Below are 22,556 nucleotides of genomic sequence, written 5' to 3'. Positions count from 1 at the left end.
TTCTATCTAAAGAATATTTGCCTACAACAAGATTGTGAAGATGTTCTGTTTTCTTCTAGAAGCTGTACAGGTTTTAGCTTAACTGAATTTTAAATAATCCACACAACAGCACTTGTTAACATGCATATATCATTGTCAACAGCCAGTTTGCCATTCATTTCCTTTTATATTAAAAGAAAGTGTTCACAGAATCTGGAGCTAAACAAGAGTTATTCAGTCTCTGCATTCTCTAGCAGATTTTGAAAACTATACAAACTGTCTTTTTCCATGGTTCTGCTTGGTGCCTGTTTTCCTGTCCTCCTTTTAATGGATATGCTGTATTGTTTCATCTTTGTTGTTGTTGCTTTTTGATAAGCTGCCTCAAATTTTTTTTGGAATTCTGCAAATATATATGATAAATTCAGAATATTAACCAGCCATCAATTTCAAAGACAGTATTTTTAGAGCAAGCTGACAGTACAGTTTTGTTTTTAAATAACTTACATATTTTTATTATTAAACAATACACATTTACTATATCAAATTTGGAATACACAAAAACATTTTTAAAGGTCATCTCTACACCCAATATCCTATTTTTTTCCTAAATAATTTTGCACAATTGTGATTAAACTATATTTGTATTTATTTTACTTTACTTTTATATATATTTACATATATATATTACAAAGTAAATACTACTTTTTTCATGACTAAAGATTGATCTATCAAGATGACTGAGGTATAACTTGGTGCCTGTCTTAGCATCGTTAACTTTTAACTTACAGCTAGAAAGAACCCATTCCTAGTGTCTTATCTTTAGCATATAGTTGCCTTCAGTTTTAGACTCTCTCTCTGTTCATCCCCACTTGCCTTTCCTCACACTTGCTGGAGAGTAACTCTTTACCTTCTGTTCTCTGAGGCTTTCTGGCTTAATTAAAGGATAGTGTAAGTACACTTACCATGTATAAACTCAAACAGCAAAGTTTGGAGAAAAGTGGAACGAAAGGTTTGCCATAAAATTGTGTGTGTGTGTGTTTCTTTTAATAAGATTCTTTTATTAATTTTTTTTTTTTAGTAAATAATCTGACCCCTGTAAATCCTTTGTTTTCTGATGTTTTTGCTGAACTTGGCCTTACTCTCTTACAGTACTTTCTTTATAAACCTTTTTGCTTGGGATATTTCTTTTAAATACCTTCTAAAAGTAGCCTTTCCTGTTTTAGAAATGATATTTTGAAGAGAGATTTTTAAATGATTTTTTATGACATAAGTATGAGGAGATCTACATTAGGAGACCTCACATTAGTAATGTTGTTGTAGCAAGTCTGTTTTAGTTTCCTCTGAATGGGAAAATATGAATACCCAAAACAATAATGGGACAAATTCAAAGGAGCAGAATTAAGTAGATAAGCTTTGTTTTTTAGTTTTTCTTACCTTTTATTTATATGTCATGAAATATAGCATACATGCCAAAAAGTGCAAAAGAAGTACATGAGCAGTTTAACATGACTATTGTAAAACAAACACCCATGTAATGATCACCCAGGTCAAGAAATAGAACATTCCCAGCGCCTAAGGTCCCCCCGTGCCCCTCCCTCATCAACATTCTCCCTTCCCCTTAAAGATAATTCAATCTCATGATTATTATGACAGTCATTTTCTTGCTTTTTAAAATAGTTTTATTAGCTATGTATGCATCCCTAAAATAATAGGTTTTTTTCCTACTTATTAACTTACATACAAATGGAGTAATAATATCCCTTTTTGTCCTGCTTTGTTCACTTAGCATTATGTATGTCAGATTCATCCTTGTTTCTGCTTGTAATTCTACTTATTGATTTGTGTTGGTTTTCGTTTTTTTACTTCCAGATTTTGTACTTCAGCTGCTGATATGAAAATAAGATTATTTACTTCAGATCTTCAAGATAAAAATGAATACAAGGTATGTTGACAAGTATATTTTATAACTCTTTATTTTAAAACATTTTTGCCTTTTTAATTGGATTTATCTCAACTTAAAATGATGTTTAATGGTCATCTTTATATAATTCAGGATCTCATTTACTCTATTTTCGGCTATAGTAAGGACTACAGATTACACATCTGATATCATTTGTTAAAATATTAGGTAGGCACAGCAAATGAGGGAGATTTAGAAATTCACATTTGGGTATAGTAGAAGTATAATAGACATGAACACACATAGTGTTGAGAGCCAAACTTCAAGAGAAGCAATGATTAGTGCAGCGTATAGGGTAAGGTGGGATTATAAAGCGCTTAAGAGCACAGACACAGGAGCCAGACTGCCTGGGTTCGAAGCCCAGTTCTATCATGTTAGTAACAGAGTGACTGGTCAAGTTCCCCACTTCTTTGTGCTCAGTTCCTTATCTATAAAATAGGGATAATCATAGCATCGGTCTCATAGGGTTATGAGCATTGATTGAGCTAATTCATATAAAACAGGTAGAACAATGTTTTGTACATTGTAAGTCCTGTATATGTGTATTCTATTAGTAAAATAACCCTGTAAAATAAGAGAAAGACAAATACTGTATGATCTCACTAATAGGTGGAATTTTAAAAAGCCAAACTCATAGAAACAGAGAGTAAAATGGTGGTTGCTGGAGGAAATGGGGAGTTGTTGGTCGAAGGATACCAAACTTCTAGTTATAAGATAAGTGAGTTCTGAGAACCTAATGTGCAGTGTAGTGTGTATAGTTAACAGTATGGGTTATATACTTGAAAGTTGCGAAGAGAGTAGATCTTAAATGTTCTCACCAGAAAACAAAAATGGGTTTCTGGGTTGTTGTGATTATGGGCTTCTAATACTAACTTGTCTCCTGTGCTGGCAGTCACATTGAGGAAGTGAATAAAGACCACATAAGGTGAAATCCATACTATGTTTATTAGGCAGTGAGTGTGCAGAGCAGTAGGTATGAGTTAAAAAGTTGAGAGGGCTCTATTTCAGTGCAGTGCCCCTAGAAAGTTCTTCTAGCTTTTTTATTTAAGCTTTATGTAATAAGTAAGAGAGCAGGTGAGATGAGGACAGGTACAGTAAAAAAGTGTGTGTGTGTTTTTATAAGAAATGCATACTAGAAAAGAAAGATCAGGCTAATAGCAGTGTGTTGAATGATCGGCTTCTTTCCAAGATAAACCTTCCAGAAAAGTGGGTGTTTAAATCATGCTTTAAAAATAGCGGATTGCTTAAGAAATATTTATAGAAAAGGGAAGCATGCAGCGAAAGCTTTTAAGGCAGTGAAGTAAAATATTAGGTAGAAATATTGTAGATTATTTTCCTGTATTCTTTTTCCCTTATGTCAGGTTTTAGAGGGCCATTCAGATTTCATTAATGGTTTGGTGTTTGATCCCAAAGAAGGCCAAGAAATTGCAAGTGTGAGTGATGATCATACCTGCAGGTATGTTGCTTATGTTAAAACCACGTTTTTCAATTTTCGTCCTGTTTTAATGAGAATTACATTATAAAAATTACAGAAAATTTAACTTCTGTGTATACTCCATAAAACGTTGTAAAAGATGCATACTTTACTTAAATTGTAAGCATGGCAGAAACATAAGTTTCAAAACTGGTGAATTGAGTTCTCATCCCAGTTAATGGAAACTTCCCTCTCTGGCTCTTATTGTAGATTTGTACATTTATGAAATTTAAATATATATTGGGTCAAATTCTCCAATATTGGGTAAGATCAGTAAGATAATAAAAGGTAATTGCCGTATCTCATTTGCTAAAGTAAGACTCACAGGAAATTTCCTGTTTTGACAAATTTGGAAGTCTCTATATAAGGTTTTCTGTAGATATAATGCACTTCAATATCCTGTTCTTCCACCCCACCCCTAGTTTGGAATGGATGAGATAGCTATGACGTTTTTTAATAATGCCTAAAGCTGGAGAATATCACAAGTAAAGAACAAGATGAAGAGCAAGGGTAGGAGGTGGAAATAAGCTGAGGAGTCAGGAGTGAAATGAGGGAATTCTGTAGGCGTGCCAGTTGCTTCATTTGCTTTAACAGTACTGTGAAGAAAGAAAAAACCCACAACTCTGCTATTTTACATAGTTTTACTGTCTGATAAGACTGACAAAATCATTAGTATTCATAAATACTTGTATACATATAAAACCATTAAATATGTGTCCTTTCACACTGGAAGTAAAGCCACTGGCTACTTTTTAAATTTTAATCGTAATAGCTCATCTTTTGAAAGTTATAGAGTCATAGGCCATTATTCTTTATGTACTGCCTATTAAAATTTTCATGTCAAGGACATGAAAGATTTACATCCCATTAAGATTTTAGGGCCTCCAGTGTTACAAAACCAAGTTTGTATAGAGACCTACAGAGTAAATGGAACCATTTTTAAGGTAAAAGTTAGATTAGATCCCTAGATATAAATAATGAAATTTTAGTTCTCTAACTCGTGGACTTTCCTAATCACAAGCATTTGGAATAATGATACCTGAAAGGGGGGAAAATGAGTGTCTTTGCAAGCCAAGGAAGGGCCTCTGAATAGTGAACAATAGCCAAAGACCTGGGATTATATTCAGTGGTCTGTGATTACATTTTTTCTCGTGGTAGAATTTTGGGTTTTTGTAGGCTAGTAAAATTGTCCTAAAATTTGGGGACTGATAAAGGGTTGCCGACTTTTTATTTTGTCAAGTAATAAGAATTTTAAAAGGTCTACTGCCTTCTATTGTTACCATCATTTTATGAAAGTAAGAACATTACTACTCTAAAAAGGAGAAAGGCTTAATAACTTCAAAGTAAGTCCTTTAAATAAATTTAACTTTTAAAAAAAAATGTACTGTGTTGCCCCTAATTGCCTTATTTTGTTAGACTGTCGTTGATGATGTTATTGTTCAGCAAATACTTTCCCTCCCCCCGTCCCATGGAAGGAGGAGATTTTTCCACGCCATTGGGCTTAGCTGTGTGACTTGTTTAGGCACACACAGTGTTAGCAGTTGTGATGCAAGCAGACGTTTAAATGATGTACCTGGTTTTGTCTTGACCTACTGTCCTCTGTCTTCTATAAGATGAGCATGTCTAGGTAGTTACTAGTCCCAGAATAAGAAACACATGGAAGAAATATGAACCCATCTAGCATTATGAAATAGAGCTTCCCACAGACTCATGAGCAAGAAATTTATGCTTTTTTTTTGTAAGCCACTGAGATATGGGGGTTGATAACATCATTATAGCAATAGCTGGGGAGCTAAATTCAGAATTCATCAGCTTAGTTCGTCAATCAGAAGTAAAGGACAGTTCTGATTGGCTGTTAAAGTCAAATGTCTTGGGCCAAAAGCAATATAGATAAGACTTTTAAAAGAAAGAACATAAATCAAGAAGTTTAAGGAAGAATAGTAGGTATCATACACTCTCATAGTAACAAGGGAAAGGAGAACTTCTGAGAGGACTACAGGAGAAAAACATTTCAATACAACTGTCTTCATTAATTCAAAGTATAGAATTGCCAAGTTACTAATAAAGACACCACCCAAATGGCAACTACAGTTTGAGCAATGCAAATAGCTTCTGTATCCTAGGTATCATTCCTATCATTAGACTGAAGAAATCCCCACCACTTAGTTTGGGTCTGCATGTATCACTTGTTCATTTGGACAAATGAAATCCTTGTCCAGTCATAGGCAAAGCCTGTTTCATCTTGGGAATAGTTTTATATGCAGGCGATACCATGCTTAAAAAATATATGCTTGGGGGGCACCTGGGTGGCACAGCGGTTAAGCGTCTGCCTTCGGCTCAGGGCGTGATCCCGGCGTTATGGGATCGGAGCCCCACATCAGGCTCTTCCTCTATGAGCCTGCTTCTTCCTTTCCCACTCCCCCTGCTTGTGTCCCCTCTCTCGCTGGCTGTCTCTATCTCTGTCAAATAAAGAAATTAAAAAAAAAATCTTAAAAAAAAAAAAATATATGCTTGGGGCGCCTGGGTAGCGCAGTCGTTAAGCGTCTGCCTTCGGCTCAGGGCGTGATCCCGGCGTTCCGGGATCGAGTCCCACATCGGGCTCCTCCGTTGGGAGCCTGCTTCTTCCTCTCTCACTCCCCTGCTGTGTTCCCTCTCTCGCTGGCTGTCTCTGTCAAATAAATAAATAAATAAATAAATAAATAAATAAATAAAATCTTTAAAAAAATATATATGCTTAATAGAATAACTAGACTGAAGGTCAACAAGGAACTAGAGGATTTGAACAACATTATAAACAACTAGACCTAACAGACGTATACAAAACACTCCAGACACTTTCAGTATCAGCAGAATATACATTTTTCTCAAGTGCACATGAAACATTCTCCAGAACAAATCATATGTCAAGCCTAAAAACAAATCTAAATAAATTTTAACAGAGTAAAATCATGCATTGTCTTCTTTAACCACAGTGGAATAAACTAGAAGTTAATAACAGAAGAAAAATTGAAAAAAATCTACAAATATGTGGAAATTAAGTATCAACCTATAAACAGTCAAAGAAAGAAGAAATCATGAGGGAAATTAGAAAATACTCTGAGGTGACTAAAAATGAATACACAACAAAATTTATCGGATGCAGCAAAACAATGCTCAAAGGGAAATTATGGCTGTAAACATCTACAATAAAAGAGAAGGAAAAAAAAGAAGAAATAACTTGAATCAGTAACCTCAGTTTACACCTTAAAGTAGCTAGAAAAAGAACAAAGGAAACCCAAAGGTAGCACAAGAAGGAAAATAAAGATTACAGCACAGATAAACAAAATAGAAAATTACTAATAGAGAATTGATGACACCAAAAGTTAGTTCTTGGAAAAGATATAACAAAATTGGCAAACCTTTGGCTAGACAGAATACTCCAATTAGTAAAATCAGAAAAAGTGGGATATTAACTACCAACCTTACGGAAATGAAAAAGATTTTAAGAGAATATTACGAACAGTTACACACCAACAAATTTACCTAGATGAAATGGTAAATTCCCAGAAAAATAAATTCCCAAAACTCAAGAAAAAGAGAGAAAATCTGAATAGACCTATAACAAATAAAGAGATTGAGTCAGTAATCAAAAACTTCCCAACAAAGAAAGCCCAGGACAAGATGTTTCACTTGTGAACTCTACCAAACATTTAAAGAAGAATCAACACCAATCTCTCAAATACTTCTAGATAAAAGAAGAGGAGGGAACATTTTCTAAGTCATTCTATGATGCCAGCATTATCTTGATACCAAAGGCATCACAAGAGAACTGCAAAACAAAATCCCTTGCAAATATCAATAAAAAATCCTCAACAATATTTATTTATTTATTTATTTATTTATTTATTTATTTATTTTAAAGATTTTATTTATTTATTCGACAGAGATAGAGACAGCCAGCGAGAGAGGGAACACAAGCTGGGGGAGTGGGAGAGGAAAAAGCAGGCTCATAGCAGAGGAGCCTGATGTGGGGCTCGATCCCATAACGCCAGGATCACGCCCTGAGCCGAAGGCAGACACTTAACCGCTGTGCCACCCAGGCGCCCCAACAATATTTAAAACTAGAAAGCTCTTAGAAGATAACAGAGGCAAATCTTTATGACCTTGGATCTGGCAATGATTTCTTAGATATGACACCAAAGGTGAATCTAGCAACAACAAAATAGATATAAATTGGACTTCATCAAAATTTAAAACTTTGGGCATCAGAGGACACTGTCAAAGAGTAAAAAGACAACTCACAGAAAGGGAGAAGATATTTGCAAATCATAACTGATAAGGGTCTCATCCAAAATATATGAAGAACTCTTACAATTCAACATTAAAAAGACAAAAGACAACCAAGATAGAATTGTTTGGTCACTATATTGTACACCTGAAATTAACATAACACTATATGCTAATTATGCTTCGATAAAATAAAGACAACCCAATTTAAAAACTGGACAAAGGACTTGAATAGACAATTCTCCAAAAGAGACATAAGATAACCAATGAGCACATGAAAAGAGGCCGAATGTCATTAGTCATTAGGGAGATGTAAATCAAAAGCACAGTGAAATACTACTTCACATTCACAAGGGTAGATAAAAACAAAAATAGAAAGTAACAAGCATTGGGAAAAGTGTGAAGAAATTGGAACCCTCATACTCTGCTGATGGGAATGTAAAATGGTACAGACACTGTGGGAACATTTTGGCAGTTCCTCAAACAGTTAAACATGTGACCCAGCAGTTCTACTCCAAGGTATATATTCAAAAGAATTAAAAACTGGTGTTCAAACAAAAACTGACAAAGGAATATTCCTAGCAGCACTCTTCACAATAGCCAAAAGGTAGAAACAACCCAAATGTCCATCAACAAATGACTAGATAAACAAAATGTGGTATATCCATATTTTGAAATACTATTTAGCTATAAAAATGAAGTACAGAGATATGCTACAACATGGATGAAACTTAAAAACATGCTAAGCGAAAGAAGGTAGACATAAAATATTCTCTGATCCCATTTATATAAAATCTCCACAATAAGCAAATCCATAGAGACAGAAAACAGATTAGTGGTTGCCAGGAACAGTGGGGGTAGGAGTGACTTCTCAGTGGGTACAGTGTTCCCTTTTGGGATAATCAAAATGTTTTGGAACTAGAGAGTTGGTGATGGTTCCATAACGTTGTGAATGTACTAAGTAGCCCTGAATTGTGCCCTGTAAAATGGTTAAAATGGTGAGTAAAATAAAATAAGTGAATAAAATGTCAATAAAATTTTTTAAATACTAAGCTTTATTATGTAAAATGCTATAGTCTGTACAAAGGAATATTACATTATCACATACATAACAAAAGAGACTATAATAGGACTACAATATGGATTCTTAACATTTTGTGCTATAAAGAGCAGAAGAAATATTTCTCTCTGACTCAGTGCCAACTTAAAATAATTTTTAAAATAAATATATTTTGATCTATACATATTTTCTAATGTTTGATTTTGTCATTTCCAAGAGAAACACAATTTTATAATTAGCTAGATTTGTGGCCTTAGGGACATCATTTCAAAACAATCTATCCCCTGAACAGGTTCATAAAAGTTATGTATTTTATCAAAATTGCCAAATTCTTAATCAGACAGAGTGAAGATAGTTCTTACTTATACTAGTATGTCAGTCTATGGATTAAAATGTTGTCACTTGTTTATCTCTTATTATAAAGAACAAATAAATGTATTGAGAGTAAATTAATCTATAGACTAGCTCGTTCAGTCAGCAAATAAACATCTGCTGTGTGCCAGGTACTGTGCTAGGTACTGGTCATCACTGACTTACTTTTTTTCTTTCTTTCTCTGGAGGGTTGGGGTGGTAGGGGAAAGAGGAGAGGAAGGGGAGGGGGAATCACTGACTTATTTTTAAACCTGTGAATAATCATTTCAGAACCATTTCAGGCTTCTCTAAGACTGACAAAGGTATTTTATTTTGTATAAATGAATTATATTAATAAGCAAAAATATTACTAAATATTTTGAGTGCTTTACTCTATGTTAACCACCACTCTGATTACCTTACCTATGTAAATTTAATTAATTTTTACAACAACTCTGTGTTAAGTACATTTTATGCTCATTTTACATGATGGGTATACTAAGAGGCTAAGGAATTTTTGGAAAGGGACATAGCTGCTCTTAAGTAGAGGAACAGGCATATGAGGCAGTCTGGCCCTAGTAGCTGCACTCTTAACTCATTCACCTGCCTGAGTGACAGTTTTCAAGTTTATCCTGAGAAAATGGTGTTCATAATCTAAAAATATTTTAGATCTTTCTTTCTTCTCTGTATTCTGTAATATAACTTCATTAATTCAAACTATGAACCAAGGTGCTACTCGTAGTCTGAAATGTTATTGTAGAAGATGGTAAATTAGATTTTCTCTAAGCTTCCATGTAGTTTTAGTATTCTGTGATCTATGCAAGTTTATAAGAAAATCAAGTTCTCATTTAAGTTAGCAGTTCTTTATCAGCCCCAATATCCCTCTTTTAAAAATAAATATTTTATAATGCCAGCTATATAGTTTTAAACTCATGAAAATATAAGCTGTCAAAGCATAAAGTCATCAAAAATAATTTTAGTACTTTAATTGTACTATACATTTCTATAAGAAGAAAACAAATTGTTGTAGAATAACATTGCAGTGTGCGTGTACTCAGGACTATATAAGAAGACATAGTGACATAGTCTTTGTCCCTCTTTACAATGAATAAAGTTGAATATGAGAAAAACAAGATGACGGGAAAATGTAAGGCAGAGACAAGACTGCCAATGCAGAGTTCCAGGGATATAGTTTGCATAAAGTACAATGTAAATAGTGCCATCTGGAGTTCTGCAGTGACATAGCCCTGAGTAAAGCTACGGTTATTAGAATAAAACTCACATCAGTAATAATAGAAAAAAGTGAAAGAGGGAAATAATGTTTCAAAGTAGAAATAACACAAGACAAATTATAGAACATCAAGTTGAAAAACTAAGGAAGGATAATATTCTTGCAAATGAGTCAGTTTTTGTATGGATAGTATCAGAATAATTCAGTGTATGCCATGGGATGGAATACTAACAAAGATTGCAAAAAGTGTATCTTCTATCTTGAAACACGTGCACCTTTTGAAGTGTTTCTAAATTTCATTCTCATTTAATGAATCAATCCATTTAATCCTCAAAAACCTTATGTGGTAGGTTTTCTTGTTATTCCTTTTATATAGAAGGGAATTCCAGGCAATCTAGCTTACCACATTATGCTGTTTCTACTTTAACACTCTTTAAGTTTTAGTCTTTTTATATTGTTGAAAAGGCAGATATTCGGATTACCTGTGTGTTATCAAAATCAAGCATTATGTAGGGCTTAGTAGAATGGATAGAATTGTAGTTAGAGTCATGTTTAAAGAAGTGTATCTTCTGCTTGTGAAGAATTTATAATTTTGAAAGATACCTTTTCTAAAACATTCAGTACCAGTTCTTGAAATGAAGGTGTCATGTTCCTTCTTCATACTTCATTAACCCAGTTTATAGATGAGGAAGAGGAGTAAAGAGAAACAGACTTTAGTAGAGGATAAGGAAAATTATTCTGGAAGAGACTACTCTGGCCTTTGCAGTAATAAGGCATTTTTAAGGGTCAGCCTTGCTTTACTGCCTTAGAGTCATCACAGCATCTAGAAGGATGCCCTTGTGGCAGGTACTCAGTGAGTGGGTGAAGGAATGAATACCACTCTGTACTTGTCACAACATCTTGCCACCACCAAACAAAGCATCTGACAGGAGATGTGTTTAAGAAAAATTCCAGGTAAATCATGGCATTGCTAGCCATTCAGCCTCATGTTTGATACCATTTCCTTTGTGGTCCCTCATCATGTCCACCATATTCAAATGTATATACATATATACACAGAATTACATATACATGTGTATGTGTATATATACGTGTATATATATGCATATGCACAGGGAAATGTCAGCACTGGTGTTCATAATTATGACCCAGCATTATCAAAAGAAGGTTAAAATTATTATGATATTTGAGAAGTAAAAAAGTGCATATTAATTTAGAAAGATTAATTATCCCATACCTCCAAAAGAATGTAAAAATGGTGGTTAAGTATTTAATGGGTTAAGCTTATTATTTTAAAAACTCAGTAATACAGAACATCTTATTCCCAGTCAGTGCCAAATAACAGATGTTCTTGTATATTAAAAACAGTACTGTTCTGTAAGAACAAGTCAGATCAACAAGTATTTATTAAACACATTTAGTATAGCCAACATTCAGTACTTTGGGGGATACAAAAGAAATAGAAGACCCAGTACTCACTGTTAACTACAAAGGATGTCAGAAGTAAATCCCTTTCCTCCTCCACCCCCCCCAATAGTCTTTTTAAATATTAGATAAATTTTATGGTGAAGGAAAATTGGCTTCTAGAAACCAAGGAATTCTTAGTTTAAGACCAAAGTAATAGAAACATGTAATGTGCTATTCATTTTGTCTATAAAACATGGGATATTAGTAGCTGTCATGTTCTAGCTGTCATCATTTTTAAAAAGAATGGGAGAGGGGTAGCATATTAAAAATAAGATTTTTTTTTAGGAATATAACCAAATCATCAGATAAGGGAATACTAAATTACCTAAGATATTCACTAAGCCAGTGTTTTTTTGAAAAATTGTACAAGAGGAAAAAGAATGTTTATCAGATGTCTTCTATGTACCCCATGCTAGCCAAGTTCTTTCCATATTACCATTGTTCATGTACATTTGAGAGTCTTCAAAATCTATAACTAAGATGGAGTGTTCCTACCCCAACCCCACTCCAACTGGGAACACATAATACATGATCTATTTAAAAATAGTCCTTGCAGGAAACAGAAGGGGACTGAGAACCTTCAATGAAGCATTCCTTGGGAGGTTAATCCCTATTCAGGAACAAATAAAGTGTACTTAAATAATTTCAAGTACAAAATGAAATCAGCAGAATTTATATTCTTTGTTATAACGTTATGGTTAAATAATTGCCAAAATAGAGTTCTCTGCTTCACTTCTAAAATTCCATGTAATTTTTGTAACAAATTGAATCAAGATCAATTATTGCACAGTTAAAACAAGAGCTTTAAGAATGGGATAAATAAAGTTTGTGTTGGGTTTGGTAATAGCTTACCTCCAATGAATGGAACATAAGAATTCTGTGTCTTTATAAGAACTATCCAAAAGTTACACTCAAATCTGTTGATCACATTTGCAGACCTTTTTTAATTCAATGCAGTGAAATAGTATGTTAATGCAAGATTGTAATAGAGTAGAAGTTACAAAATGATGCAAGACTTTTCCAGACTTTTACATGATTGTGTATAGTCACACCACTCTGTAGTATTCAACTCTTTGTTCTCTCTCATGTCCCTTGTAGATGAAATACAAAACCAGTATTTCATAAAGTGTATTACCATATCAGTGATTGCAGTAATTTAAGTCTGTTTTATGTGGCCCTCGTGTGGTTGCAGTCAGTGAATTGTATAAATGAGAATCAGATCCATAAACATTTTTCAGGTTTATTTTGAAAGCCCATTTATGTCACGAATAAGGACTACTTTCCCTCATTTACAACATAATAGTCAAATTTTAGGTTGTAAAATATATCAAAATTTTTCTTGGAAATAATGAAACACTAATATTTCCAGGATAGTATTACTGGTGTTTATGTTAGTTAAAGGAAAGGTCCTTTTACTCTGAATTCCTTGAAGATGAAATCATTATATATGATCTGTTTGAAAACTACCATATGGTATTTCTTTGCAGTTGAGAGTTTAATTTTGAGGTTTGTTTTTAAATGTGACAAAGTATCTCACAATTCCTATCCTTCAAAAATCTATCTACATAAGTTAAGATGTTAATTCTCCCCTGGGGCAGCCTCAGCTAGTTTCTCACTTCTGTGATGATAAACTTATAGTTTCTGCTGAATTTGTTTATAACTTCAAGAAAACAAAAAGAAGCAACAACATGTGAGCTTGTAAGATTTTTTTTTTATCTCTTCTAAGGTTTTGTGAAGATTTACAATAGATTATTTTATGTATGGTATAGTTGGTTTTTTAGTGTTATGTTTGAAACAGGCCACCTTTGTCTCCCCTCTAAAACACACACAGCCTTTGATTATTGACTCTATTTTTGACTCATTATTTTTTGTTATTGAAGGATCAAATAATAAGCAAATGCAATTATCTCTCATTTTCATCCTTAGTTCTTCTTACACTCAAGTCGGTAAAATTTCTGGTAATCCATTTCTTTTATCATTAATAGTAGTACATTAATACTACTTGCTTAGAGTCTCTACCATTTAAAAAGAAAAAAGCAAAATTAGTCTAATCTTATTTCTCAATATATTTGAAACCCTGACACATACTGAAAGTACCCTATACAAAATTCTTATTTTATACTATCATGCATTTTGTCAAAGGCTTTTGCCCAGCTGACAAAGTTTATTTATTCACCACGCTAACCTGTCATACCCACTGTCAAGACTTGCCCATCTAATCCCCAGATTTGTGTTTTCAATAAAGTAGTTTCCCACCTCTGAACTGCTTTTGCTCCTAAATCCAAACATTTTAGCACTAAATTACTTTGTAATTTGTTTCGCTTCTTCCTAATTCTACATTCACTTACTAAGGAAGTATACTGTTTTCCCTTTTTTTGAATTATCCATACCATGACGAGTAACTTAGTGATCGATTATTTGGAAGTGAGAAGGGAAAGTCTTCATTTTGTTATCACAAAACTCAATGAAAAAAGTGTGTGTTGTCTAAGAATATTGGAAGTCCCTTTCTTGCGCCCAGTAACATTGTAAAAGTACCTCCTTCTCCTTTTTTTTTTCTTGCCTTCACATTTAGTTAATCAGCAGTGATTCATGTAATCCAGTCAAGTCTTTTAGAAGATGATGGTTAGTATTTTTTACTTTACTGGTTAGAGAAGGCCAAATGGATACAGATGTGCCATTTAATGTCATCCATTCCTTCTTTTGTCTGTGTTGTCAGAAACATTTGGTAGCAGAAATTTCCTTCTACAGTGAGCTCCTTAACAGATGATGAGATGCCAATAAAAAAATGGAGAACAAATAAAAAGAACAGAGTATTACCCAGGAAATTTCCTTTCAAATTCTCAGAGGGAACAGCTCCCTCTATTAATTGTATATTTAAAAGACTCTTGAGAATAGGATATCTCCAATATGCCAACACCCAATTTATGGGACCTTTTTATTGATTAAATAGGACAATTACATTTAAATACCATATGGTAGGGATACTTTATGTTCTGCTGAAAAGCACTCAGCCTGAAATGAGGCTATAATTTTAACAAACTACCAAAAGTAAAGTGTAATTCATAATCGTAGATCTGGACAGCTCTCCATCTGTACATGTTACAGCTAAAATCTAAGAGTTCAACTTAGGACCAAAGAGTTGGGAGGGCTAGAGGAGTTTGTTATAATTATAGTCAAATTGGGTCAAAACTCATTTTTTTTATTTTGCTTGAAGAAGGATGCTATCTATACTCCAGTGCTCTTTGATTTAATCTATAGTTTTGACTTCTTAATATGTCAGTAAATTAATTTAAAAGCTTTTTCTTTGAGATTTCCCTTGCAAACATTTAGATAGGTATACAGTATATTTCATATAGCTTCTGATTTTTGGTCAAGATAGTTTAATTTGATAATGTTATATTTTATATTTTGATAGTCTATTATCTTTCCATGTATTTGATTATGTCTATTAAGAAGGCTATGAATCCTTATAGCTTTTCTCTTTTTGTGACGTACCACTTCCCTGAAAAGTATGCTTCTCTGGGTGTAATTAACTTTAAGTAGTTTTCTTCATTATAAATAAATTTGGAAATATTAATATGAATTTTCAAATTTATTTATTTTTCTGTTACAGTAGAAACTGTCTTATCTGACATGGTCTGAACCTATAGTTCGTTAAATAATCAAAAAGTCAGTTAACTCAACCAACAAAACTAAAAGACAACCTACTGAATGGGAAAAGATATTTGCAAATGACACATCTGATAAAGGGTTAGTATTCCAAAATATATAAAGAACTTATACAACTCAAAACCAAAAAAAAACCAAACAGTCCAATTAAAAATGGGCAGAAGACATGAAAGGACATTTCTCCAAAGAAGACATACAGGTGGCCAACAGACACATGAAAAGATGCTCAGCATCACTCATCATCAAGGAAATGTAAATCAAAACCACAATGAGATAGCACTTCACACCTATTAGAATGGCTAAAATCAAAAAGAAACAAGCATTGGTAAGGACGTGGGGGAAAAGGAACCCTCATGCACTGTGGGTAGGAATGCAAACTGCTGCAGCCACTGTGGAAGATGGTATGGAGGTTCCTCAAAAAATTAGAAATAGAACTATCGTACAATCCAGAAATCGCACTACTGGGTATTTACCCAAAGAACACAAAAGCACTAATTTGAAAAGATATATGCACCCCTATATTTATTGCAGCATTATTTACAATGGCCAAACTGTGGAAGCAGGCCAAGTGTCCATCAATAGATGAATGGATAAAGAATATGTGGTGTGTATTTGTGTGTGTGTATATGTATAACATATATATTGTACATGGAGCTAGAGAATATAGTACTAAGCAAAATAAGTGAGAGAAAGACAAATATCATGATTTCACTCATATATGGAATTTAAGAAACGAAACAAGCCAAGGGGGTAAACAATGAGAAATAGACAAACCAAGAATCAAGTCTCTTAACTACAGAGAACAAACTGATAGTTACCAGAGGGGAGGTGGGTCAGGGGATGGGTGAAATAGGTGAAGAGGATTAAGAGTACACTTTTCTTGATGAGCACCGAGTAATACATGGAACTATTGAATCACTGTATTGTATACCTGAAACCAATATAACACTGTATATTAACTACATTGGAATTTAAATTTATTTAATTAATTAGGTTTTTTTAAGCATTAGGTTCTGTCAGGATAAAATACTGTTTAAAAATTAGACTAAAATTTGGTTCATTGGACCAAATTATTAAAATACACTTCATTGATTGATCCGTTTTCGTAGAATATCCTTATTCATAATTTGTACCTCTGGTTTTCTTCATTTGAAAGGAGAAAATCATGAAAATATTCTGATACATGTTTATTCAATTTATATAATAGCAAACAAAAATCAAATATGTATTAGAATAAGTTCAAAAGAATGGAGCCTTTAAACCATTCTGAGACTCACTGAATTTGCAAGACAGTCCTATTTATTGTTCCAATAGTAGTAAAGTATATGCTAGCAGAGCACTTAATTATGCAAGAGGCAATGGAGAAGAAAGAAATATTCAGTTGTCATAATTAATAATCTTATTCATTGTGGGGAGTGAAATGCAGTTGCACAAACCATTGGTAAATGTGATTCCCCTCTTCAATTAAATTATAATTGTTTCCCTTGTGTAGTAAATAGAGATGAAAAGTTTTGATTTGGCAAGAGAAAAGAGTATGCTTCTAAATTATTTAATCAAGTAGATAATCATTTTGAAAACCATTTATGTTAGTTTATATATAACTATAATATTTCATGATCGGAGACCCTATAATTTCTACAAAGGAGAAAAAATATTTGAAATAATGTGCTTGGGCACGGAATAGCAGCATTGTTCAATACATATGTCTACTGTTTTTGAACTAAATCTTTCCCTAAACTTTAAACATATATTCCTTAAGTTTGTTGAAATTGTTTTATGGTCCCTAATGAGATATGAACTATAAACCCTTGAAGAAAAGGTCTAAGGCATTCTAATGAGCTGTCTTAATTCCTAATTTAAATTCTTAAAGACCAGAATTCTGTGGGTACTTTGCCAACCACTCACCACTTCTGCCTCCTGCCATGCTAACTCTGTCACACTCTGTACCAATGAGATATAACTGGCTGAGTGTGAAGGATGAGCTGGACAGCTAACAGTCTGGGTGGAAGAGTAGCACTTCTTGCAGTAGAGTGCCATTGAGATTTCTAAGTCTTGATCTCTACTATGAGGTTGGGAAAGAAATTGAGATAGAAAGCCATGTCAGTGAGTAGCTTGGTCCTTGTTACTATGGATTTGTAAGTATTGAGGAGAGGAAGAGTAGGAGGAAACAGGTATCTGTTCCTTCAACCAACCTTTAATCTGGTAGCTTTCAGTCAAGGCCACCTCTGATACGGAGAATTGGTAAAGTGATCCAGATCAGAGAAGGTATAAGATAAGAAGTAGCCCCTGGCATGGAAAGCCAACAGCAGAAAGAATAAACAAGTATGGAAATTATTTCCCTAAATTCACATCACATCACCTCATACTAGCTTCTTTATATGTTATTTTGAAAAGTGGGAGTTTAGGGTATGTGTGTGTGTTAAGCACCCCTGGCAGAAATTATTATTGAAATGACTACCTATGTAGTGAACTGGAAATTTAAAGATTCTGCCCACAAAATAAAGATTATATGAATAATTTAATTTGATTACTGTGTTACAGTGTTGTGGTGTTAAATTAGAAAATGTGACTCTTTTTCCATGACTGAGTGTGGTGAAACTTAAATTCTTCATACTACTTTCACATTTTCTATAATAATTATGTTACAGTTTTTTTTAAACTTATACTTTAGGTATAAATGTCTATATATTATAATCTCCAGTTAATAGCTTTGATTAAATTCATGGAAGTGTCATTTTTTTAGTAGCGATATAGCAAAAATATTTAACATTGTATTCCTATTCTTTTATTAGGATTTGGAACTTGGAAGGAATGCAGACAGCTCATTTTGTTCTTCATTCCCCTGGAATGAGTGTGTGCTGGCATCCGGAGGAAACTTTTAAGGTTGTTATTTATAACTTAGCTTTCTTCTATTAAGCTGAAAAGACATACCTGTGTAATACGTGCATATATAGAGGAGAAAAATCAATTACTTTCTCCACCTCAGAGATTCTAATTGTCATAAATGCATTTGGACTAGTCTAGAATTCTGTAACTTAAAAACTCTCTATAATTAAGTTATTTTACAGCCATCATCCATAAATGACATTTTTCAGAGTACATTTTTCCTCCCTTTTGGTAGGTTGCAATCTAAAAACAGATGCCCAGACTATCTAGTAGCAGTATTCATTAAAAAAAAAAAAAAAAAAGTAAAAATCCATGCTTGAAGCCATAATATATAAACAAAGCATCAGTGGCAAATTTGAGCTAGCTGCAGTGGTATTCAACTCCTATACAAAGGAAAGCTTTCAAAAATTCTAAAAATACACTGCAAGTTATTATCAATTGACCTTTATTCTTATTTCATTGAGAAGATAGGACTCATTCAACAAGAGTTTGTTGAATGACTCTCATTTGCCAGTATCTGCTTTTAGGCATCACTGTATTTTATCTTTCCCTAGAAGCTAAGAAGTTACCGTGTTCATCTTGTTAAAGTTAATTCTTTAGCTGTGTAGATCTCATGCTAGTTCCCTAGGCATCTTGCTTTTATATCTCTCTAATGTCTTAATGCTTCTCCATTGACTCTTTTCCATCCTCATATTTACACAAAAAGATAAGCTTGATTAATTACAACAGACACTTATATAGTACTAAATATACTTGGCTCATTGTCAGCATTTCATGTTAGCTCACTTAATCCTCATGGCAACCTCATGAGATAGCAACTATGATGACCCTCATTTTACAGATAAGGAAACCATTTCTGTCACTTCTATCTTGAAACACTGCTCACTTGATCTTCGAAAATGCATTATTCTGGTCCTCTTGAGCATCTCTGCATGTGTCTTCCCTTTTTCTTTCTCCTCTGCCAACTCTTCTTTTACCATGCATTTGTGAATTGTTGGAAGAGGTAGTTCTCACCTGCCCTCTGCCCTCTAGGTGTAAGAGAGGGTAAAGCCCCTGCCCTTAAGTTACACAATGACTGGCTTATAAGGAAGAAAAACATGTAAATACAGCAACACAGATTTTAAGTGTTGGAATAAAAAAATCTAGTAAGTAGATCAGTGACATAAAAAAGGATTAATCAGATCTGCTCATAGCCTTCACAGGGGAGGTAATCCTGAGTTGAGATGTCCCAGATTATGTAAGTATGTTCTCTGAGCCTTGGGATACCATGAAAACTTGTTTCAGACATGTTGGATCTTTCATCAGTAGAACTGTGCATTCTGTATATGTGCATGAGTAAAATTTTCCAATTTATTCATATTACATATGTAGGGATTGTTCCTTGTATAAGTATTGTCGTATATTATTATTTTTTGCAAGATTTCTCCACTGTAGCAGTGAGTCTACGTGAAGTATAATAAAAATTCTACCTAAATGTTAATATCACCATGTAAAATACAGTAGGCTACCTTTTTTTTTTTCCTAGAGAGAGCAAATGGGTGGGGCTCAGGAGAGGAAGAGAGGTGTTTTGTTTTGTTGGGGTTTTTTTTAGATTTTATTTATTTGAGAGAGAGAGACAGAGAGAGAGAGAGAAAATACAAGTGGGGTGAGGGGCAAAGGGAGAAGCAGACTCCCCACTGAGCAGGGAGACCAGTCCGGGCCTTGATCCCGGGACTCCAGCATCATGACCTGAGCCGAAGGCAGACACTTAACTTACTGAGCCACCCGTGCACCCCAGAGAGAGAGAGTCTTAAGCAGCCCCATGCCCAGCATGGAGCCTGACACGGGACTCAATCTCCCAACCCCGAGATCATGACCTGAGCTGAAATCAAGAGTTGGACACTTAACCGACTGAGCCACCCAGATGCCCCAAATAGGCTACTTTTTAAAAATCTGTGACCTAGATGAGAAATGAGAACTTTTCTTACAAATTCTATCCCAAAACTTGTATCTCAGTGCTTGTGATTCAGATCCCTCTCCTCCATATGCTTTAATTTCTGTCTTCTGTATATCATTAAAACCCCATCCCACCCCACCTCCTTTTTTTATTGTTTCCATTACTTCAGAATGTTTGAAAGTCCCTACTGTAGATCACATACACTCAAAATCCTGAAATCACTTTTGATGTCTTCCCTCCATATATGCAAACTTTTCCAGGTTTTTAATTTTTCCTTCCCTAGGAACACATTACTAGAACACATTCCTCTGTCGTTAAGGTGCATTCTTCACCTTTCTGTTCCCACCAGTAACTCTTGCCGAGGCTTAGCTGTTTCAAAAGTTTTGGCTCTCCACTCTGATTTTTCTTTCCTACTTTAGTTTAATCTTAAAATACCAGTTTCATCATGTCATCCCTAAACTCAAAAACCTAATAATTCAGAAAGGTGACACAGAAGTGATTAAGAGTATGACCTCTTGGGGCGCCTGGGTAGCGCAGTCGTTAAGTGTCTGCCTTCGGCTCGGGGCGTGATCCCGGCGTTCCGGGATCAAGTCCCACATCAGGCTCCTCCGCTGGGAGCCTGCTTCTTCCTCTCCCACTCCTACTGCTGTGTTCCCTCTCTAGCTGGCTGTCTCTCTGTCACATAAATAAATAAAAAAATCTTAAAAAAAAAAAAAAAAGAGTATGACCTCTTGAGATAACTGCCTGGAGTCAAATCCCAGTTCCAACACTTACTAGCTGTGTAATACCAGGCAAGTTACAAAAGCTCTCTCAGTCACTGCCTTTACTTCCTCCTCTTGTAAAATGGAAACTCATGAAGACTAAGGGAGTGAACTCTTAAAAGTCCTTAAAAAAGAACCTGGCATATTATAAGCACTCAGTCAATTTTAGCTGCTTATCATTATTGACACTTATTACTACTAAATCAATCAAGCAGTTTTCTGTCTTCTTGACATATCCAGTCAAGCCCAGAATTTTTGTTCCGTTTTGCTTAGCCTGGATGAAAATGAGGCAGCCAGAGAAGAGAGAGATGGGTCTGTGATTTCCCGACTTAATAGAATTCTTATGAAAATCATGAAGTGTGAACTATGCAGAAGAGCACATAATCTGGAAAGCACAAAGAAAATGCTAGCACTTAATAGTTAATAAAAGATAAAACAGTCAAAAGATCTCAAGAAATTAAGATCTTAAATCCAATTAACCACAATTGGAGCTGGGATTTTACCAGATAGTAATAACAGAACCAAAAGTTTAGGGAGGAGTCCAAGATGGCAGAGGAGCAGGAGACTTAAATTTCGTCTGGTCCCAGGAATGCAGCTAGATAGCTATCAGACCATTCTGAACACCTACAAACTCAACTGGAGAATGAAGAAAAGAATAGCAGCAACTCTAAGAACAGAATAGCCACCACTTTCTGCAAGGAACCCAGTTTAAAACAGGAGTTGAGCTCCAGCTCGGTGTTCCAAGATGGCGGAGGAGCAGGAGACCTAAAGTTCGTCTGGTCCCAGGAATTCAGCGAGAGAGCTACCAAACCATTCCGAATACCTATGAATGCAACTGGAGAATGAAGAAAAGAGTAGCAGAAACTCTATGAACAGAAAGGCAACCACTTTCTGCAAGGAGGAGAAAAGATGGAGGAGGAGTAGGCGACCCTTTCTCAGCTGGTCCCAGTCGAGCTGGATATCTACCAGACCATTCTGAAAACCCACAGAATCAGCCTGAGACGCAGGAAGATACATCTGGATCTCTACAAATGAACATCTCCAGTGCTGAGTATTGAGGTACGAAGTGGGGAGCTGTGAATCCAAGCACAGATATAGGAAGATAAAGGGAAGGGGGAGGGAGCCTCTGCGCTCAGGCGCTGGGAAGCAGTAGCCCCTTGTGCTGGGGAGCAGGCTGGACTCTCAGACCAGCACCCGCAAGACAGCGGACTGAGACAGTGAGCCTGGGAACGCCCGTGTCCAAACTGAAAACTGGTGCTCCAGAGCACAGGCGAACCATACTGAAACAGGGAGCTCGGGAGCTCGGGAGCGCACGTGGGAACCAGGGGCAGCGGGCAGTGTTAGAAGCACAAAGGACAGAGACTTACTGGCCCTGGAAGTGAGGGCTGGGACACAGGCTATGGGGAGCACATCCCGGGTCGCTGCAGGGTTTTTAGCAGCACCAATTGAAACAGAGTTAAAGTGGCCAGAACATCAGTGGAGAGTGAACTACGATCTCTCAGCTCTGAGACAGAGG

At 35.0% G+C, this 22,556-nt stretch overlaps 1 protein-coding gene across 2 annotated transcripts in view; it reads left to right on the top strand.

Moving 5' to 3' along the window:
- NUP37 (nucleoporin 37) overlaps nt 1-22,556 on the top strand; it is a 45,242-nt gene that overhangs the window by 11,101 nt on the left and 11,585 nt on the right. For both annotated transcript variants that reach the window (XM_011220035.3, XM_002915466.4), the window contains exons 4-6: nt 1,849-1,921; nt 3,301-3,395; nt 18,250-18,340. In XM_011220035.3, coding sequence (XP_011218337.1) covers nt 1,849-1,921; nt 3,301-3,395; nt 18,250-18,340 — 259 coding nt within the window. The remainder of the gene's footprint in view (nt 1-1,848; nt 1,922-3,300; nt 3,396-18,249; nt 18,341-22,556) is intronic.

Source organism: Ailuropoda melanoleuca, chromosome 15, assembly GCF_002007445.2.
Source record: "Ailuropoda melanoleuca isolate Jingjing chromosome 15, ASM200744v2, whole genome shotgun sequence".
NCBI classification, from domain to species: Eukaryota; Metazoa; Chordata; class Mammalia; order Carnivora; family Ursidae; genus Ailuropoda; species Ailuropoda melanoleuca.
Note: the sequence above shows the minus strand (reverse complement) of the source record. Positions and strands in the feature narration are given on the sequence as shown.